The sequence below is a fragment of the Aedes albopictus genome, chromosome 3 (genome assembly GCF_035046485.1).
Source record: "Aedes albopictus strain Foshan chromosome 3, AalbF5, whole genome shotgun sequence".
NCBI classification, from domain to species: Eukaryota; Metazoa; Arthropoda; class Insecta; order Diptera; family Culicidae; genus Aedes; species Aedes albopictus.
Genome location: NC_085138.1, coordinates 228,601,671 through 228,623,827, shown reverse-complemented (window position 1 = coordinate 228,623,827; position 22,157 = coordinate 228,601,671). Strand labels below are relative to the sequence as shown.

The window sequence follows — 22,157 nt, the reverse complement described above, 5'->3', positions numbered from 1 at the left end:
ATTGCGATACGAAACACAGTTATGGAAAAATCGATTTATTTAAATTTTTATGAAATTCAATTTTCATGAATTGCATGTCATTTAATAGCTGAATGATAGCAGATTACGATATACCATTCGATAAAAGAAACTGATTCAAAGTAAAATACTTGTTTGAACAATTCATGTGGTCAGTCAAGCCGATCAATGTTACCCCGCTGATCAATGATACCCCGTTTTACGGTACACTTATTGTACGAGAAAGGCAAAAAACAATCTTAAATTAATTTCCAAGACCGATTCCAGGGCAGTGACACAAGAACAGCATGCCACCTCCACCACAATCCCACCAAATGACATGTTAATCTTCAATTACGCAAATGTCGGCGACGACACGGACGGTGCGGACCGGATTCTCGTTTCTCCCTCACCGCCGGGTATCACTTCCTTAAAATAGCATTATCTCGGTCTTACGGGATGTAATCTTGGTTAAAGTGATACCAAGTAAACAGTTTGAAAATAGAAAATAGGATCACGATAACAATAGAGACATCGCCAGACTGTGCCAGTCAATGCGAATGACATTAGGAAATCAAAAAACACCCCATCTGTCGTGGGATTGATCGAAGACTCCCTGGCCCGGGTTCTGGCCGTTGGTATATCCAGAAGGGAGGAAATTGTTTATGCACGAGGATTTATTTGTTCAGGCCGTTGTTGCTGATTGCTCTTGACTGATGCGTGCGTTGTATGTGCAATTTCTGCCCAGCAGCAGCGACCGAGCAGGGGGTTTGAGGGGACCGATTGTTGTACGTCAGCCACCGTGAACCGAAATAGCAGCTACAATCACCATCACCACCAATGCAATGTCGAGTGTGGGTGGCTGACGGGCTGACGATGTATTTGCAGAACGAATTATGCCTAGAGCAGCTACCTCTCTCTTCGAGGTTTTGCCGAGGGATCGGACGGAAGGTCAAATCAATTAAAGCCAAAGTGCACACAGTCTCCCGCTCTTCCGCGTGTGTAATCTGATCCTGATGTATAACTGCACTTAACAGGATTTCAATTATCAACAACAGTGATTCATTGCTGCGAGCGCGACACCACACCACCGTTTGGGAGAGCCGTGAATTTGAAGTAAATACAAACCCCTCGCAACCGATTCGCACCCATCATGTGGGACCAACTTCGGCAGCCCGCGTGCACAAAATGTATCAAATTCCAGCTCACTTAACTCCTCGACACTCTAATTGATCCGTGTGTACACACACACTGCTACTTGGCGAATCCATAACTCATTCGCGCGCTAAATATTTTGACACTATATTGCCTTCCTTAGGTGCACCCCCTCCGGGTTTCACTAATAACGGGTTACGCATTTCATCCCTCGGCGCGCAGCCGAAAATTACACCGAACCGACGATCGGTCGACGGAGACGCGTTCGTTTGGCAGAATTTAATCACAAAAATTCCCACAATCTCATCACATGCTGCGCTTGGATGAACGCGGCGACGACGAAAGTGGCAATGATACTTTCGTGTTGTGGTACCCTCTTGGTGACATGCCTGGCAAAACGATATTTCACCCCTTTGGCCGAGGATCGCAGATGTGAGAAAAAGTAGCTCCGTTTGGTTGCGCAACTTGGAGAAATGCAATTCTTATGCTCACGAGCGTAGTTAGGTTCTGACTGATTCTGCTTGTACTGGATGCACGTTCTGGGAGCTTGGAAGCATGCTCGTCAAGTATCCAAGATAGTATAAGCATAAGTTGCTGGATTGGTCTCTGTCGTCTTTGAAGATCCAAGAGCACGATGTAGTTCATCGATGCTTTGCGAAAAGTTCGGGAAATTTTTGATCCACAGTGTACTACCAGGTCATGGTCACCCGTCAATAACTGGACTTGCGTAAACGGCACAAGCCAGGATCCGACCCCATTTGGCAACCACGAAACCCTCGTTAGTAGTAGACAACAACTCCTGGATTCTTTTTGGATCCTGGTACTCGGTATGGGTCCGCTATGATGGCGATACCCGTCCTCCTCTTAGCGACTGCCTGATACAGCATTTACTGGACTGCGTCACAAAGGTTCAGGTTCAGCCGCGTTACCAGCACTGTGAATTTTCAACCGTGGCTCTCTGAAGGCCGGACACCTTGGGCCTCCCATCGGGTACTTGCTGTTCGCGGTTTTCACGGAACAAATCAGCCTTGTGCCTTATGGCTTTAATCTCTAAATCACATGCACAGCTTGCTGACAGGGACATTACAGTCCTTTGACTTGTGTTCTGGTTCCAGGCACCTGAAGCAAGCCTCCAGTGGCTCTCGTGAATGATCAATTAGCATACCGCTCAGCCTACCTTGAGCTTCCCTACTTTAACGAACATGTTAGTCAAGGTATCCTGTGTTGCTGCCGAGCCTTTCCGTATCCAAACGGCTCTGGTGGATCCTTATTGCGCTTGAGCTCAATAATAAAATCGTCTGGCGTCACCCGAAATCGGCTTCAAGACTTCCAAGTATTTAAACTCGTCCATCTTGATGACGCGCCATCATTCTCAGCTTTCCAGGCCTGGCCTCGAGCAGTCGAGTGTTAGACCACCTCCAGCTACACAAAGCACACGCTATGTACCACAAGCGTGAATTTTTCATGGTGAGTGTACTCGAATGCTTCCGGGTTAACCTCCTAGCCTTGCGACTGCCGCCTGGTAGCTCCTCATCTGACGGCTGTATAACACGCTTCTGTAACTGCTTTTTTTTTCCTTCTAAACCATAGGGGGATAATCTGCTCAACAGAAACCCTAACAGGAAGGTTAGGGTAGTGTGGGGATGAGGCCGTCTTCTACAACAAAAGTAAAAGCCAGGACTACTCTCTCTTCGTACCCACTAAACCATTCCCATGGTCGCCAAACCCTACGTCTCTCCGGAACCACCAAGAAGGTATTGCTTCAGAGAGGGGCTAGTGCACATCGCACCCTCAAGGTTAGCTGCGTAGCCTAGCAGCAACGAACATCGATGACTCGCTCTGGAGAGTCCATCACGGTAACATGCTGGCGCTTAGCCAGTTTCCCGAGTGGTCCTCGCCACTCCCTTTGTCCTCGAAAGGCGGGCAGGGTCAACCCCGCCCGCGCCCAACTGCTTTGCAGACATCAAGAACTGATGCCCACGTGCAACCCGATCTGACCTGCTGAAGGCAAGGGTATCACTACCCTTCAGACCCTATCAGCTGCCCCAGAAGGTTGCTGACAGCAGGGTCTCCACCTGCCCCGACCCTTTCCGGGGACCCCTTCCCAACCGCAGGCTCGAATCCAACCCAGTAGACCGACGCCACGACAGCACCGCTACCGGGACTTCCTCTTCGCGGTCACTCAATCGCTGTAAGGGTCGATCTCGACCGCAGGGCACCGGTATGACCTACGAAGCCGACTCCGAACCACTGGACCACCTCTTGTACTGCATCTGGACTAGCCATTCTCCGAGTCCACGCGCCACCTCCTCTGTAGCTCCCAGACGATATGGGTGATAGCCGTTGAAACGGCGTTCCAGCCAAACTCATCCCTACACATTCTCTGGACCAAGTTGTCCGGGTTTGTGTCCTCCCCGCATGTGGCAAGCATGCGGTCACGCATTGTGCGAAAACGCGGACACCATTCCAACCATTCCACCATTCCGTGCCATTCCAAGCCGGCATCTACACAACAAGCGATGAACCTCCAAACTGCTTTCTTACAAGAATCGTTTGGAAGGGATGCCAACGTTGTTCAACTCCTTCAGCATCTGTGCCCACAGTTCCTAGCGTGTTAACAGATCCTCGGAAATCTGCAAATTTCAGTTCATTTGAGGTCTCCAGACGTCTTGCAGCAATATTTTTCCGTGGATCACTGGTGAGCCCACTAGTTCCAATGGGTCCAAAATCAACATAACGAAACTCAGCATCATTCTTTTAGTCGGCGCGGACTCTTTTCCCAGGTCTTTTCGAGTCCACTATAACTGTTTATAGAAAGACTTTTTACTGCGACTGGGTTCACTTCTCCGACTGCTTCGAGAATCGATGTCCGTTTGGATACCCAATTGCTTAGGGCCCGTTCATAAACCACGTAGACTTTTTGGGGGAGGAGGGACCAACCAAAGTCTACGCTCCATACATTTTAATTTTTTTATATGGACAATAGTCTACGAGAGGGGAGGGGGGTCTGAGATGGCCAAATCTTGGTCTACGTGACTTATGAATAGCCCCTTATGTGGAAGCCTGCTTTCCCGTGGTTGCTTTCAGCAACTTCGACTTCTTCTTCGGAGTCGATACCTTCTAGATAACCGTCGACGTAGTGTTGGTTTTTGATCGCCTTGGACAGGACAGGATGGCATTTCACCGTAGCGATTCACTGCGGCGTCAGTTTATCGACCACACTGGGGATAGGAAAATTTTTCACCACACCAAAAAGCCAGTTTCTCTTGTTTTGGGTGGTGGATAGACCAAGTGCTAGTGTGTGCTCTTGCTCGTTCGCCTTGGATCGAGTGTGGCTCACTCTTTCGCGCGCATCGCTCTCCGGCGCTCTCCCGTGTTTTCACCCAGCAGTAACCGAATCATCACCATGGTGTCACCGGGGCGAGAACTCTCCGGTGTTTCACTGCAGCGCGTACTCTGGTGCAAAAACCTCACTGGAGCGCGCGCCCGGGTGATTTTTTACACTTTCACCGGAGAGAATTTTAAATCGCTCTCGCTGCACTGCTGTGTGGCCTAGTGCTCATGGAGCTAAGAGATTTATTTCTACCCACCAAGCTTGCGCGCATCCGGATCGCAGTGGTGGATCCACACATAAGAGACGGGCTCCTGTTGAGATACACAGCGTGAGTGGTGTATTTTCTATTTCTCTTTCCGACACTGAGGATATGGACATCTCTGCTGTGGACACAAACGACTGTTACAGAAATCATCACTTCCCTTCCCACTTTGACCAGCAACCTGACCTGACCAGCAACACTTACTAGGAGCCTGCTAGTTCCCGGCAGATATTCCATTGGTTCCTTGGATGAGTGTAGCTGGTCTCGGCGATACTGGAGTAACATCTACGGGCGGTCAATCTAGCTCAATCTAGAAACCCGTCTCGTCAAGCTTTAAGTCACGGGGATGTTGAGGAAATACGCTGTTGACGCATTTTTAACCTTCATCGGTCCATCCAGAACTCCTGTATTCTGCTGGCCCGAGACTCGATGATAGACGTTACGTTGTTCCGTTCCCCCATTGTGGGCAACATTCTGCTGATGCTGGTGAGAAATCAGCTGAGTCAGGCGTGAAATGGCTGGAGATCGTCGTAGGATGTCTTTGGGGTGAGATTGGTTGAAAAGAATTTGAGGATTGCGGTCCTTCCTTTGCCCTCGTCGCCAAATTCATTCTTAGAAGGTTGGCTACAAAACTAACTTGCAAACTAAATCAGCTGTCATCAATTCGTGGTTTGTTCTGATACAAACAAGCTACAAAAACCAACAAAGTACACAAACCCTTTTACCGGTTTCAATACATCATCACAACTCCTTCGCTACGTCAACGTTCCAATGCAATTCCTTCGAATATTTGACACGTAGTCGCAAAACTTTTTTTCCACCGCCGTCAACCCACCATAGTGTGACAACTGTTTCGCCTCGGGCAATCGATCCTGTTGAATGTCCCACACTCAACCCGCTCGTTTACCGGGTCCATCCGATTCCGATGCTTAATTGACGCAGATTTGTGGTGAACCACTTCTGCCATCCGTGCCATCCGTCGCTCCCTTTCGGTGTGCAGCATCAAACTGGGGAACAATGACGCCACTGCGCGCCGCACGGGTCCAGCAGACGGAAGTCAAAGAAATTGTTCCGGAGACAGCAGCACCCGGCAGAGAAAAAAATCGAGAATCCCCGAGGCGACCAGCGCAGCCTGCGTTGTGATGAGTGTGCGGTGATTCCGGACGGCGCGGCAACCGGGCGATGGCAGTTTGCATCTGGTGCTGTCCGTTCTGGTTGTCGTCGTCGTTGATCTCCTCCTGTCCTGTCCTGTCGTCGTGACTGCCACAAAAAAATCGAGGCAGGAATGTCAACCGGGCGGAATTTCCACTGCAACTCAGGCGTTACATAATTTATCGCCCTATTGTCTATTTATAAGCGGCCTGTCGGCGGAGTGCCCTCGAGGTCGCCCGGGTTTGAGCCCAGAGTAGGTATCTCTGTCTGCTCCTATTTGTCACCCTCGACAAAGCGCGTGATTTCGCTCTCGACGGTGGCCGCCGTTGGAAGTTAGGCGCGGGCTGCATTCTCTGATGAGGGAATTAATTCAATTGATGTTTTGTGTAATTTAATTAAAATTGTCGCAGGAAGGCAACAATTTTGCCTATCGACGAGACGGCTCGCCTACTGTGTGTGAGCTGGAGATTGCAGCTGACCTGCAGCTCCTCGTCGTAGTTGGCGGCGTTGCGTTGTGGGATGAGTTGGCCTGCTGCGGTTTGGCTTCTTCAACGGCTCAAGCGCTCAAGTCAAGCATGGTGCCGCCGAGTCAGGAGCGGAGTGGTGAGATCGCATTCTTTTCCGGAGAGGTTAATTATGCATATCGGAGAAAATAAGCGATTGTGTATGCGGTTTTCTGTGTCTGTTAGAGGAGCTGACGTTTGTGGTTGGCAATTGGGGTGTGAAGATAGAGCGACATATGTGAGCAGGTCACTTTGTATTTCAGGATGGGTTGGTTAAGAGTGATAAGTATAAATTGAAGGTTCTAACGGATATTATTAATTGGGTTCTTTGAATTCCTTCGAAGAACACAATCAAAACAATTTCTTCGGCAATATAAACGCATGGCTGAATCTAAGGCCATTGATCTCTCCTTTCTAATGTGTATCTCAAGAATCGTGAGGAAATTAACGACAGAACTCTTGGAAAAACTTTCAAAAGCACCTTGAACTATAAATCAAAATTCCTAGTGCTGGAGGGATTCCGAACAATAATTCAAAAGTTTGTTGGATTTTACAGTCGAATAAAATTGAGGAAAAGCTGTCGTCTTTACTGCTCTATGATGATGATGATGGTCCCGCCACATACCCCTACAAAGGTTTGAGCTAGACGATATATCTTTAAGATAATTATTAATTATAAACAATGTAATCAGATTTGCAAACTTAATACGGTCCGATTATTTTCACAGATATAAACAACTTTATAATTTGTCACACTATTCAGTAAAAACATAAATTTTAAAATACTGATGCTCTCAACTACAGATGTTTGCAAGCATTACTAGTGATCATGAAAAATCAGAAAATCAAAAATATTGCGAGGATTGATAACGTTCGCGCGATGTCAAAACAGTCGGCAATATTCTCATTCTCAAGAAATTCCCGACATTCAACTAGACAACTCACTACTACTCTACAGAATCCTTCAACAGTACAAATATTCCATATGATAAATAAATACAAAAAAGTCATTTATACCTGTCACCGCGCGCGAGACTCAAACTTTTGTAGACTACACAAAAAATAGAGTAAATTACGTCAATACAATAAAATTCCATCATCATCATCGAGGCGAACATTATAGTTTATTGGTGCCTCAATAAATATTAAAAGGTTATACAAAATTGTTCAAACAAAAATATCCGTTTGCAGGAACTTCGTCAAGATACAAATTTAGTCAAGTATTGAAAATTTGACAGAGTAGCTGTTCAAAAGGCAGCTTTGACGTGTGAAATACATAGTCTCTTGAACCGTGATAATGTTGGTGCTAGTTTTATGTGTGTAGGCATCGAATTGAAAACATTAGTGACTATTGTAGAAATCAGTCGATTTCACGCACGCACGCCGTTGTAATAAGCAGAATACGTAAAGGCGCGCGCTAGAAGGCTGACAACAGACCACCAACAATATTTGAAAGAAGACTATGGCTCTCAGCAGAATGAATGTTAAATAATCGATTTTTAAAACTCCCACCAAATTTCTCCGCTCTATTGATTCGAACGTGATGCTTCCTTTCTCTCAACCATCGGTCCACCACACCACTGACTGTCCGAGATCCGGACGACGCACGAGGGGTCGAGTAAATATAAATACTTCGATATCAATTATCAGATCCTTCCTAATCCTATTTACCATGATACAGTAGCCGATAGAATGGTGTATCGCCCGGCCAGCATCAGCAGTAGCGGCGTGACCCTTGCACAAATGGGAAACTGTATACCTGCTCTCCGGCTGTGCTCTTTCGTTAAAGTTGATTTGACCCAAACCATCATCGTGGAACAAGTGCGGGCATCGGGGTGGAAGAAAAGCAATCAATTCCAGCATCATTGATCGCCTTTTCTTAATCCTCTCTACGCCCGAGTCAAAGTAGACGAAAAAAAAAGTTGTAGGTAGGTACCTACTGACTGAGCCACCATTCGATAAGCGAGGAGGGTTACAAACCCTACAATACGGTAGTCCAGAAAAATGATTCGAATTACAAACTTCATCCTCCTCTGCGTTCCTTTCCAACCCAATGTAAAACCTACACAATTTCTACACAACATTTGTTCCGGGATATCGAATGCCCTGCAAATTTAAAAGCCTTGCCGCCGCCACCCGATGGCCCGGTGTGGACTTTCTTCCGGGTGGGCAGATCGGAGATATCGACGGTGGCCACCGAGATAGGTATTGGCGATTGTATTGTTTCGTAGTTCGCCCTACTTGTTACTCCACAAATGTTAAAGTGTGCCGACGGTGACGCCGATAAATGCTGGTCAGCCGCTCGAATTGGTCACATGTGGGTGATTGGCGTGGGTGTCATTACGCTCAGGGCACATATTTGTTTTTAATGCATCTAAGACGGGAAAATAAACGTTGCAGTCTTGAAACTATTTTGTGAATGGAGGATTGAGCTTGAGCTCGATTGGCCGCCAGTAGTTGCTAGTCACTATCGGCCACGCATGAGGAACCAATGCGATAATTGCTTGGAACTGACAGGTATCTTCAGTGTGTAAGTGATGGTGATTTTCAATTGTTTGGTGAGAGTGGCGCCTGCCACGTCAGGATGCATGCTAATCAGCAAATCAGCATGCAGACCGGTGCCGAGGAATAAGTGATCTGATGGTGAAAAAGATGTTGAATTGTTAACGGAGCCTGTGGGATACTAGGACACCCTACCCACACACAGTATTTCATCCCTTAGGGCCCATTCATAAACCACGTAGGATTTTTGAAGGGGGGGGTCCGGCCAAAGTCTACGCTCCAAATAAATTTCAATATTTTCGTATGTACGAAGGGGATGGCCAAAATTTGGTCTACGTGATTCATGAACAGCCCCTTACCACGTTAATGCAGAGCTCTGGCGTGGTGAACCTCCTTCCCGTGCAACTCGTGGGATTAAGTACCGTAATCCGGGGTCAAATTGATCACTTTAAAACAACTTTTGCGGATAACATCAGTGCCTGTTCAAATATTGCCAAAAGAATTTCTGTAAAACCAGTACCCAGTGGATCTCCATGGAACCATGTGACAGAATTTTGTTCAAAAAATTTAAAGTTTAAGTTAATTAACTTCAAATATCAAAATATTGGAAATGCCACTTTGGGGCGAAATTGATCAGTACACAATTAAGCATCGGTTGGAAAGGAAAATTTCCTTCACCGCTTAATTTTGCTCTTCTAAAACCGAATAACGCATCTAAAATCTTACAAAGAGTGAATTTAATACTTTAAATGCAAAATTAAATTTCGAAATTTCCCCTTAAACGCCTAAAGGTAGGCAATTTCATTTGAAATATGTGATTTCTATTACAATAAATGACTATTTCTTCATAAAATGAACTTTTTATAACAATTTCATGTTCTGATTAGCTGCATAACATCCCAACCAAGGCTCCACAAAAATGTTAAAACAGAGAATTCACGGGAAGTCCTATTAGCAATTGATTGTTTAGAAGCAATGATTTCAGCTAAATGAGAAATACATTGCAAATTCCTTGAAAAAATAAGGCAAAACTAACTTTTTCTAAAAAATCAAAAGTCTACACTCATCTCTACACATCTACGAATCAGATGACGTAAAAAATTTAAGATCCTTACGACGCTTAAGAGTTCCTAGTATGGAATTACAATGTAGTACCCGAGTGATCAATTTCACCCCGCTGATCAATTTGACCCCGGTTTACGGTATGAAGAATAATTTAAATAAAACAAATCAATCAGGAACTAAAGTGGTAATGGCGAGGCTGACCCCTTCGCAAAAAAGTGGATTGGCTAGATCTCCGTTAAGAAGGAGAAGCGAGAAGTCAGGAGCGGGAAGCTGTGCACATAGCGCAAGCGTGGAGCAGCAGCTTGGCAAGATCATCGACTTTGCGTTCACGAAGTACAATGGACATGAAAATGGCTCTGTTGCGACTTCGTAAGTCGATGGACGATGCCAAATAGAATCACGTGAGACTCGTGAAAACTGCAGCAGCGGCGGAACCGGTGAAAGTGAAGGAGACGAAGTCTACCCAGACGGAGGCCTTCGCTTTCGCAGGAAGTCCAAAAGATGTGGCGGATGCGACTGCTTGTGATAAGCGGAAGTGGGTGAGGCAGCCGTCAGGTGAGGAGCTGTCTGGCGATGCCCACAAGACTAGGACAATACTAACCCCGAAGGTCGGCTGTAAAGCCGGCAAGTTGGACCCCAGCCAAGTGTCCCGGAAAGCTGGAAAGGGTAGGCCAGAAAAGGCTGGCCCATCCCTGATGGAATGGAACAGGGGGATGCGACCGTTGTTAGGCCTTCAGCAACCACAGAGTAGTGTGAACCAAATTGAGAACCCCCCTTGGACGAAAATCAAGCGAAAGAGGAAGAAGAAAATCCTACAGCTCAAGGAGATCAGGAACGCAAAACCAAAAATGTGTAAAAAGTTGGTGCCAAGTATGAGAAAGACGACGTGCTCGTAATCAAGACCGAACAGTCTAAGTACTCGGACATCTTGAAGGCGATGCGAAGCAACACCAATTTCATGGATCTGGCTGTCAACGTTCGCAGCATCAGACGGGTGATATGATCCTAGAACTAGATCGCGACAAGGAACGCAAGCGCGCTGCCTACAAAAATTAGGCGAGAGAGGTGCTCTTCGCCAAGAGGTAGAGTTTAAGGCTCATACAGCAGATGCGATTCTTAAGGAGAAAAACGTAGACGAGGTCACCGAAGCGGAAGAGCTCGTCACGGCCCTGCGGCAACAACAAGAGCTCGTCAACTGATTTTCCACGAGCCACCGGACCGGAGGTTTGTTTCAGGTGTCTGGAACCAGGACACAAGTCATGGGACTGCCAAGCGGTTTCTGAGTGAGGGACGGATATCGTCATCATAGCGTTTCCATACCGAGTAGGGGAAGGTGGGGTAATATGCACCCCCTAAGCAAACCCTATAACTAAGATTAAGATGATTTTATGGGTGTCTTGCGTTTTAAAAGTTAGTTTACTTCCTGTTCGACTAAGAGACGCCAACTTTTGGTCCGCGTGATATCAATTTTACCGAATCAAATTAACAATTTAAAAAAGTGTTACATTTTGGGTGCTGAAAAACTGTTGGGGACAAAACGCACCTTGAGGTGGGTCAAAACGACCTCTGGCATTTTCCGCTTTGAATTGTAATGAAATGCCAGGTGGCTCCATCTTACTATTACGGCAGCAAATTGAAGGTGTGGGAGGCGGATGGTAGTTAATAGGTTGGTTCCACATAATTAGCGCTCAATTACTTAATTACTTAATGCGCTTCAAATTAGACAATCTTTCCAAATGTTCCACCGGCAACGGCAATTGGGTCGCGAATGGGTCCAGCAAAAATGGCGGTGATATGGACGACGGGTAAATACCCCGACCAGGAGTTGGTGTCTAGTACCTATGAGGGCTTCGTGGTCGCCAAAGTAAACGGGGTCTTCTCCGCGGTGGCCAATCGAGCAGTTCACGCAGTTGCTGGACTGTATGACGACCGTGCTAACAGGGTGAAAGCTGTTGGTAATAGCGGATGACTTTAATGCCTGAGCCGTGGAATGGGGAAACCGTTTCACGAACCAGTGGGGTCAGATCCTGCTAGAGACACTGGCTATACAGTATTGTTCCGATTTTATCACGCCCTTTTCAAAACTGCTTTTAAATATTCTATAAAATCTATTCGCATTTTAAATATTTTTATCATCGTAAAACATGCCTTCAGCATTCATCTTGAAGAAGAGGGGAAGTACTTGCTCTTAAATGAAGCTGCAAATTAATGAAAAAACGAAGGACTGACACGCGAAGGGCGTGATAAAATCGGAACATTACTGTACTAGATGTCGATCTGGCTTATGTCGGTACTCAGAATACCTTTAGTCGAAATGTTGTAGTCCTGGCTGTACAAGTAGTTTGAACTGGAGAGTAGACGATAATAGCTGCACTCACAGCGATCAGCTCGCGGTTCGCTCAGTATCGACTACAATAGCATCAGACAGCGGATAGAGGAAGAGGCGGCTAGGCCAAGACCTAGCCTTCGCAAGTGGGAGACATCATACTTCGACGAAGAGGTATTAAGGGAGACGCCGAGAGCGAAACGTACTTGATAGACGGTGACGCGCTCGAGTGCGTGCGAAGCGACCATGCCTAGGCGAGTTCACCCTAGAATGGGAGACCACCGGCTTACTGGTGAACTTAAGCGGTTGCGGACCTGCGCCACGCCTGCGCCTACGGGATAGGCGGCGGATGCAGCGAGCACGGTCTGAGGAAGAGCGAAACGAACGGCGGATGTTTTGCGCCGCTGCAAAAGCCGCGTTGAAGACAAAGATAAGGGCAAGAAAAAGGCCTGCTACGAGGGGCTCTGTCAGAGTGCCAATGCGAATCCATGAGAACATGCCTACATGATCGTGATGGCCAAGACGAGAAATGTAGTGGCTCCTACAAAGGGAAACTGCCGAGAGAGCACTCCAGTGTAAGAGAAGGATGACTCGTTACTGTCCAGTAGTGACTGGATGTAAAGAACGTGTTCAATAGTGCCAGTTGGCTGGCTATTGCTGATGCGCTCCTGCGTCTGGAGATACCCGGGTACCTGTACAAGATTATCGGAAGTTACTTCCGAAATCGTGTACTAGTTTACGATACAGAGGTGAGTCGGAAGTGCTCTCACATAACCTACGGAGTCCTGTAAGGTTCCGGTGTTATGGAGAGTCATGTACGACGAAGTGTTGATCGCATACGGGGAAGGCACAATTCCGGACAATCTTGTCCAGAGGATTAGGGACGAGTTTGGTTGGAATACCGTTTCAACGACTATCATCCATATCGTCTTGGAGCTACAGAGGAGGTGGCGCGTGTACTTGGAGAATAACTAGTTCAGATGCGGTATAAGAGGTGGTCCAGGGGTTCAGAGTCGGCTTCATAGCTCATGCCAGTCCGGTGCCATGCGGTCGAAATCGACCCTTACAGCGATTAAGAGATCGCGGAGGGCACATTCTGGTAGCGTTGCTGTCGTGGCCTCGGTTTACTGGGATGGATTCGAGCCCGCAGTTGGAAAGGGGTCCCCGGTAAGAGCCGAGGCAAGTTGAGACACTACTGTCAGCAATCTTCTAGTGCAGTTGATAGGGCCTGAGGGTAGTGATACCCTTGCCTTCAACAGGACAGATTTGGTTGCACGTTGGCATCAGTTCTTGATGCTTGCAAAACAAGTTGGCGCGGGCGTGGGGTTGACCCTGCCCTCCTTCCGAGGACAAAGGGAGTGGTGAGAACCACTCGGGAAACTGGCTAAGCGCCAGCATGCTATCGTGGTGGGCTCTTCAAAGCGAGTCACCGATGTTCGTTGCTGCAGGCTACGCAGCTAACTTTGAGGGTGCGATGTGCACTAGCTCCTCTCTGAACCAATGTCTTCTTGGTGGTTCCGGAGAGACGTAGGGTTTGGCGACCATTGGAATGTGTTTAGTGAGTCGAGGACAGAGTAGTTCTGGCTTTTACTTTTGTTGTAGAAGACGGCCTTAACCCCACACTACCCGGACCGTCTTATTAGGGTGTTTGTTGAGCAGATTTTCCCCCTGTGGGATTTTAGGTTCTTCCAAAGAGATTCAGCTTTATTTGAGGAAGCTTGAAGCCATATCATATGAGTTTCAGTGGATATTAAAGCGTTTTAGATTCAGGATACTAAAATATTTCTGGATTTATCCTAGAAGCCCCTGAATCCTCTAAGACCAACGTAAGTAGACAGTAAACATTCTTAATTTCTTCAACTCAATATTTTTCTATAATATTGTGTACTGCACATTGATTTTTTTTTTTTTTTTGAATATCAGCTACACATTACGAGTCATCTACAAATGATTCCAGAGCCAATATATGTAAACTATAATGATTCCAACATTTTTAGCTTTATTTTAACTTTCGAAATATATCACGGAAATGCATCCTATGCCACGCTTTTGTAATGATTGTGACATAATTATTTGGTTCGTAAATTCTATTTTCATGCAATACTGAAACCTAATTTTCACATAATTAACGAATGAAATACAATAACACTTTTTTTTTTTTTTTTTTTTTTTTTTTTTTTTTTTTTTTTTTTTTTTTTTTTTTTTTTTTAAAAACCTTTATTAGACTTTAAACGTTACAAAACTTACATCTTATGAATTAAATTTACACATGTGCCAAATTCCTTATCAAAATATTGCTTCTTGTGGTATAATCCTGAATGAATCAATTGTTTAAAATCAGTTACATTACTGGTTGTGTAGTTTTTTAGGTTATAATTTATAGCATTTGCAATTATCCAAAGACCTAACTTTTCGTTATTTTTACCTACTGTTTTATCTAAAAGTTCTAAAGGGTCTGAAACATCAATTTTTAATTGTTTTTCTAATAGCTCCAGTACGAATTTCCAAACATTTATAGAATTTTTACATGTTTTCAGACGGTGTTCTGCGTCATCTAATTTGTCACAAATTTTACAATTATCGTCTTCTGTTCCACGAATTTTGTGTCTAAAAAGTTTGCTACGGGTTGGAACAATTCCATTTACAAAATAATAGATAGCTGTCTTAAGGTTTGAATCAATGAACTTCATATTTAGATTCAGCCAAACATTTTGCCATATAATGTTCGTGTTTTTCACTTCAACCGCAGGCAGAATTCGCATGTTTTCAATCAAATATAAATAAATTTGCTTCGTAGTATTTAAAAATGGGATCCTCACAAGATTTTCTGCTTCCTTTATGTAAATATTGAAGGTTCTTCCTAATTTAAGTTTATTTCTATTTTTGAATAGAAAATCTTGTGAGGGAATCGAACCGTTTTTAACTGAGGTGTACAGGATATTTCGAATGAAAAGAGCTTTAATTTTATTACCAACATCAGTTAAGGCTAATCCTCCTTTCTCATTGGGTAGATATAATTGGTTTCTATTTATTTTGAACAGGTGACCCATCCACAAAAAATTTCCTATTATTTTTGTTATTTCAGCAATGAATTTATTTGGCGCTGGAATCACTTGCGCTACATACCACAATTTAGACAAAATGAAATTATTCAACATCCAAATTTTTTGTATCAGGTTTAAGTTTCTAAATTTCGCTACAAACAATGATCTTTTAATATTATTCAATTGAATATTGTAAACACAAGAAACTGTTTCATCCCAAGGCACTCAATGAGGCACTATCCATACCAATGTCATGAGACATGGTTTATTTGAACATTTCGCGAAGCATCTAGTAGATCTATGTTCCCCTGATTTACGATACTTGTATCCTTTTATCTTATGCTAAGCTAGTCCACAACTGACCCAAAACTGCTTTCTGTTTTGTAATTCACTCTTCCATATTTTCAGCGAGGCGCAATTTTCAACTGCCACAGCATTACGAAGGTAATATAGTTGTATACTTTTCTTTATATTCTATTCCTAGGGGTTTCATAAGACAGTTTTGTGATTTTATTTATTTGATGAAGATTTTTGGAAAGTCTTTGTCAGTTTCAACAAGGTCGTCCAAATGCGCAATTACTCAAAATGAAGACGCAATATCATTCAATTACCGATTTCACTTTTCCCGGAATGTGCAGATTGCGATAAATTTCTCACTTTCACACGTGTATATATGAGAATTTCCGCAACACAAGAAACACACTTCCAATTTGGGCCGTAATCAACTGGCAATTTTCTCCCATTATCGAGTCCCTCGTCGTTTCCTAGCCTAGCGGGGGTGCTTTTCCAAGCCTGGACGGATAGAAAAGTAGGAACCAAGCTACCTAATACAAAAATTGAACCATCCCAGCCAACCGAGAGAAGACACCGAACACCGAAGGAATTCATAAATAAATAAATATTTAAGAGCACACGTGTCGGAGCGGGAAAATTCGAAACTAGACGCTTCGCCACCACCACCACCGTCGCCTGGGCGGTGGTGGTTCACTGGAAGTAATGTGAAAATTACAAGGCAGAAAATTTTATACACTACACACTGAGCCTAGACTGTGCCAACTGTGGCGGATTCGAACGTTTTCGTTTTTTCGCCTTTCAGTGCTATCTAGTATTTTAACCCCGTTAGCTGGTGCTTGGTGCTGCTGGCGTTGTTGGAGGCGTTCCCAGCGCCTGTCAGCAGTAATTTATCACAACGTAGGTATCTGTAGTCGCAGAGTTGTGAGTTAAAGGAATTCTGTGTTTTTTTTCCTTCCTGACAGAACACCACACACTTGCCAATAGACGCGGCCGACCGAGAGGGTGGCTAATCGTAATTTAACTAGTGTGTAATTTACAACCTGCTCGGAAAGGGAACGGAACTTCCAACTTCAAATGCTACCTACAAGTTGTGAGTTTTCCTTGCGTCGTCGAGCTGATTCAGGGTTCTACGAAGAAACTTCAAGACCAATGTTCCGGTTTCGTTTCGGCGGAAATGCAGGAGGGCTTCAATTGGAAGAGAAGAAAATGTAATACCTAGCTATAGAGCAGTGAACAACGCGGAAATGTATCCTTGAGCTATGCCGAGGAATGCATTTTCAGTCGTGCAAGAATTCGCAGAATGCGTTCAAGTGTGGCGTGAAATGAAATTCTTGTTGTTGCTTGAATTTTGCTGGCTACCTGGGTAGGGTGAGGTTCAGGTGCGATGGTGGAGAAATTGAAGCACAGTTGTTTATGGAGTTGGCATTCCTCCTATTTTTTTTATTTTTTGGGTAAGGTACGCTATTTTATGAATGGTTTCTGATTCTAATGCAGATGCTGCAACGGTGTTTGGTAGGTCAATAATTTATAAATGACGGTTCATTTTATTCTGAATTTTGCTCATAGTCAGTCAGTCAGTGGACATGCAAATTGTATACCTCATATATCTCATGATGGTGACTTTGTCAAAGCTTCTTGGTTCACCAAAAACTTGCAAATGATATATCGTTAGATCCAGAACTCGAATAGGGTCTTGTACCATTTGCAGAGCCGTAGCGTGGGGTTGGCCAGGTTGGCCCCCGCCAAGGGCACTAGCCTTAGAGGGGCGCCGAAAAGGAGGATGATGCTAAAGTTTATTTTAACTGTTATCAAGATTTTAATATTTTCAGTAATTTGGGATTGATGATATGTTTTATTTGTATTGTATCAGTATTCTCAAACAATCGAATTTCTCTAGTTTATTTTAAGCAATTTATATTTTTATATTATATTTTGGAAACTATTTTAGTTTTAAATGCAAAAATAATGTGCTCTCAAAATTGTAGTGAAAGTTTCTTTCTTAAAATTCCTAAATACCTGGGAATGTATTGAGGCTTCTTCCAAGGATTTTCTTCGCTTTCATTGAAATATTTCTCTTATTCCTTACAAATTCAAGAAGTTATCTAGAAATTTATTTAGAAGTTAGTCAAAGGATTCCTCCTGATATTTCTCTAAGGATATTATTAGATGATTTTCTATAGCTTCGACAACGAATTTGAGCAGATATTCTTTCAAAAAATCTTTCAATCATACATTTTTTAATTTTCTTCATTCCTTTAAAAATTCTCCATGCTTCTGTTTCTCAATATTTCTATTTCACATTTTTCCTGAGTTTTTCCTAAAAATGTTCAATGAATTTCTTTTGTAAATTTTCAGAGTTTTCAACATTTCTTATAGAGATTCCGCAACATATCTTTAAAGATTACTTTTAAACCCTTCAATAGATTACCTCAATGTTAAAGTGTCTTTAATAAATATTAATAATACCGTCTACCCCCGTTGGTTTGAACGACACCTCATGCAAACCAACGGGGTTCATTTTTTAATTTGAACTTCTAGCAAAAAAATCGTTTTTGCTCCACACTGCTTATTTGATTCATAACCAGATTCTATGCCTTCTCCCAAATTTTGAGCTGAATTGGTTGAAAATTGAGATTGCACAAGCCCTTCAAAGTTTGTATGGGTATTACTATGGGAAAAGGACGTTTTCCATTCATTTAACCGTAGCATTTCAGAGTGTTAGTTGACCCTTGGTACTTCTAGGCTACTCTATCAGCTACAACTTTGCCGAAGACCACACTCAAATCGGACGTCTCATTAATTAGTTTTCGATTCGTATCCGACTGGAGAAACTTTAACAGTGATCGTAAAGCTTCCCAGCAGGCAACATTGCTGCACATGGCGCCAAAGATAGCACACAGAAATCATGGCTACTATGTTTCAAGGCAAATTGCAGTGATGCCCATTGAATAGTGTAACCATCATGATCAAAGATTTTCATTCCAGATAAAAATCAATAACTAATTAACCCTTATGTGGCCGACAGGGTACCCGGGTACCCACGGTGTAGAAAAAAGCAAAAAGTTTGTCGAACACATAACGGATAATGAGGCGTCCGATTTGAATGTGGTCTTCGGCAAAGTTGTGGCTGATAAAGTAGCCTAGAAGTACCAAGGGTCAACTAACACTCTAGGGCAGTTGGGGAAGTTCTACGGTCAATTGAATGAAAAACGATGTTTTCCCATAGTAATTCCCATACAAACTTTGAAGGGCTTGTGCACTCTCAATTTTCAACCAAATCAGCTCAATTTTTGAGAGAAGGCTTAGCATCTGGTTACGAATCGAATAAGCGGTGTGGAGCAAAAACGATTTTTTGAACCACGCTAATGTAATCATGTTGGAAGGCATGAAGATAATCTATGCCCAAGGAAAACAAGGAAATTTCCATTACGAAAAGTTGCTTAACCGATTGAGAGTCGAACCCGTCACCTACAATACAATACTCGCGTACTTACCGCTTCAGCTATATCCCAAGTAACATTTTAAATTTTAATCTGCTCAATGAGAGATTCTCGTAAGCATTTTTCCAATAAAACTGACTTATAAATCAAAACCTCAACTTCGTGAGGAGCATCTTCCAGCCTGATCTTGAAAAGATGCCGCCCGCCTTATTAAGAGCAGCAATAACGTGAAAGTGCAGAGAAGTTTCATCAATTACATGAAATGTTCAGGAGGAGAATGGGTATGTAGAAGCAATGCGTCTCTAAAATGATGAATATTATCATCATGAAATAAAATAAACTGTTAATTTAGTAAAACTCTCACATACAAAAAGAAAAATCAGCTGATACAGCTTAGTTTGTCAAAATTCTAGGACAATAATGGCATATCATCAATTTATTGCTCATTAGATATACACTCCCGTTCAAAAGTTTGGGGTCACCCCCTCAAAAACATGTCATTTTTTTAGGCCCATATCTCCGCCAATTTGCGTCCGATTTCAAAACCCTAGGTTTCATTCAAAAGATAATAAGTCAAAGAAACTTTGAACATGATTTGAAAGAAACTTTTTCAAAAAAAATTTGTATGTAAACTTAACCCAAAGTTGACAAATTTTCTAAAAAATGAATATAAACTTACGGCAGTGTCGCTGGAAGTTTTGACCAAATTTTAAGATGAGAACGGTAATATAACCCATTTTCTATTAGCTTTCAACTGCTTTTACAGAACTTAGCTAAAAAATCTAGAAAAAAAGTTATTAAGTAAATTAATCCTTGATGTCATCGACCAAAAGTTTGGGGTCACCCCTCAAAATGATGTATCGGCCAAAAGTTTGGGGTCACTATCGTAAAACATGGAAAAGGGATTTGTTGATATCTTTGTCAGCTTTCATTTAATTTTAGTTCTTCTTGGCTTATTTGAAACAAAATGAATGATACTTACTACATAGACATTGAACCACACATATTTGTTGAAATTTACATACTTAAACTTAACGTAAAGTTGCGACATTTTTTGAAGCGTGGTGAAATGTGCTAACTTTACATAACATTTTTAGGTACAAAAATCGTTAAATACGTTAAGTTAAAGACATCAAACGTAAATTTAGTTAATTATCTTTGAAATGAGCCAAAAATAATTAAAATTGAACTATAGATGACGAAGATATCACCAAATCACTTTTCCGTGTTTTACGATAGTGACCCCAAACTTTTAGCCTACACATCATATTGAGAGGTGACCCCAAACTTTTGGTCGATGACATCAAGGATTAATTTACTTAATAACTTTTTTTCTAGATTTTTTAGCTAAGTTCTGTAAAAAGCAGTTGAAAGCTAATAGAAAATGGGTCATATTACCGCTCTCATCTTTACATTTGGTCGACCCAACTTCCAGCGACACTGCCGTAAGTTTATATTCAATTTTTAGAAAATTTGTCAACTTTGGGTTAAGTTTACATACAAAATTTTTTGAAAAAGTTTCTTTTAAATCATGTTCAAAGTTTCTTTGACTTATTATCTTTTGAATGAAACCTAGGGTTTCGAAATCGGACGCAAATTGGCGGAGATATGAGCCTAAAAAAATGACATGTTTTTGAGGGGGTGACCCAAACTTTTGAACGGGAGTGTAACTTACTGAAAAACTAATTCATGTTCTTTGACTCTTCAAAATTGGCTAGAGTTGGCATAGCTTCTGCCTTGCTACCAACAGACGCCATCTGTTGAGAGTTCTTGCAGTGTTATTGCTAGTAAAAAAGTTCCATATTGAACAGCTTTGTTTCTCTAAAATTATGGTTTTATAGATAGCTTAAAAATGCTACAAATCCTGTCATCAATAAATAATTTTGATAAAGGTAGTCATAAAGTTGTGCGATTTGTATATTTCTGTAATAAAACCATAATAAAAATCAAATAAAACAAGGCAGCAATGGAGTGGCTACTTGAGATGGGCCTTTATTAGAAAAAGATGCCCAATAACAAGTCGTTCGAGGAAAAGGTGATCAATAACTTGTACATTCAACAGATCACTGCAGAGAGACAGATGCTCACAAATGACTTTCTCTAAGTGCAAAGTTTTGAAAGATACACTTTTGGAGTTTCAGAAATTTAACATTTGTTTTTAGTTCAACGTTGACGTTGATCACCGCTTAACAAACCCGCCACAACCTATCCACTTCTTCTTCTTAACTTTGAATTTGCATATGTTAAAATAAACATAAACAAGATAAAGTTTGCTTACGCCATACTGATCACAGTCAGAGATGGAATTAAAAAAAAAACAAAAAATCAAATGGAAAAAAAACACAAAAAATCGGAATCTGGTATAAGTTTCTCAAGGGTTTTATCTGAATATTTGCCACGGAGATTCTACAGGCTGGTCTGGAAATTACACTAGAGATTTATCAATCGAATTGTATTCCCAACAGTGTCTCTGGAAGCTCTTATATTTGTTTAACCATTTTACCAGATTTTCCCAAACGAACGAGTTGGAAAGAGCCTTCACCACTTATTTTTTCGAGCATGGGATGGGAGGATGGGAAAACTTTCAGAAATTAAGAAATATATCAAGGAATTACTTGAACAAAAATAGGCTCTTGGTTTCATAATTGAATGCTCCTTCAGTTTTTTTTTTTCAAGAAAATTCCTCGTAAAGTTAATCCAGTTCTTCTTCCTGCTTCTTGGTAGTATCATCCAGTGTCCCTCTCTAAAGCTTTCTATGATTCATACAGGCATTTATCCAAGGGTTTGAATGAGTTTCTTCTGGCGATTTTTCTAGAAATTTGAAAATTGTTGCTTCAAAAGCCATCCTTTAAAAATTTCAAAAAAAGAATGTTGATCATCTCGAAGTGTTTTTTTCAGGATTGCCTTCAGGAAGTTTTTCCAAAAGGTCCTTATGTTTTTCCACGAGCTCTTCAAAAATTCCTCCAGGAGTTTTCAATTCTTCAAGAGTTTCTACAGGAGATCTCAAAAAGATTCACCGAGTTCCTTTTCAAGCATACATCCTGTTGTTCCAAACCCTCTCTCAAACAATTCCCCAAGTTGAT

The 22,157-nt window shown here is 42.6% G+C and overlaps 1 protein-coding gene across 1 annotated transcript in view; it reads left to right on the top strand.

Moving 5' to 3' along the window:
* The window catches only part of LOC109400174 (optomotor-blind protein), a 51,317-nt gene that overhangs the window by 5,789 nt on the left and 23,371 nt on the right, over positions 1 to 22,157 (top strand). Inside the window, exon 4 of the mRNA XM_062857819.1 lies at positions 15,749 to 15,784. Coding sequence (XP_062713803.1) covers positions 15,749 to 15,784 — 36 coding nt within the window. The remainder of the gene's footprint in view (positions 1 to 15,748; positions 15,785 to 22,157) is intronic.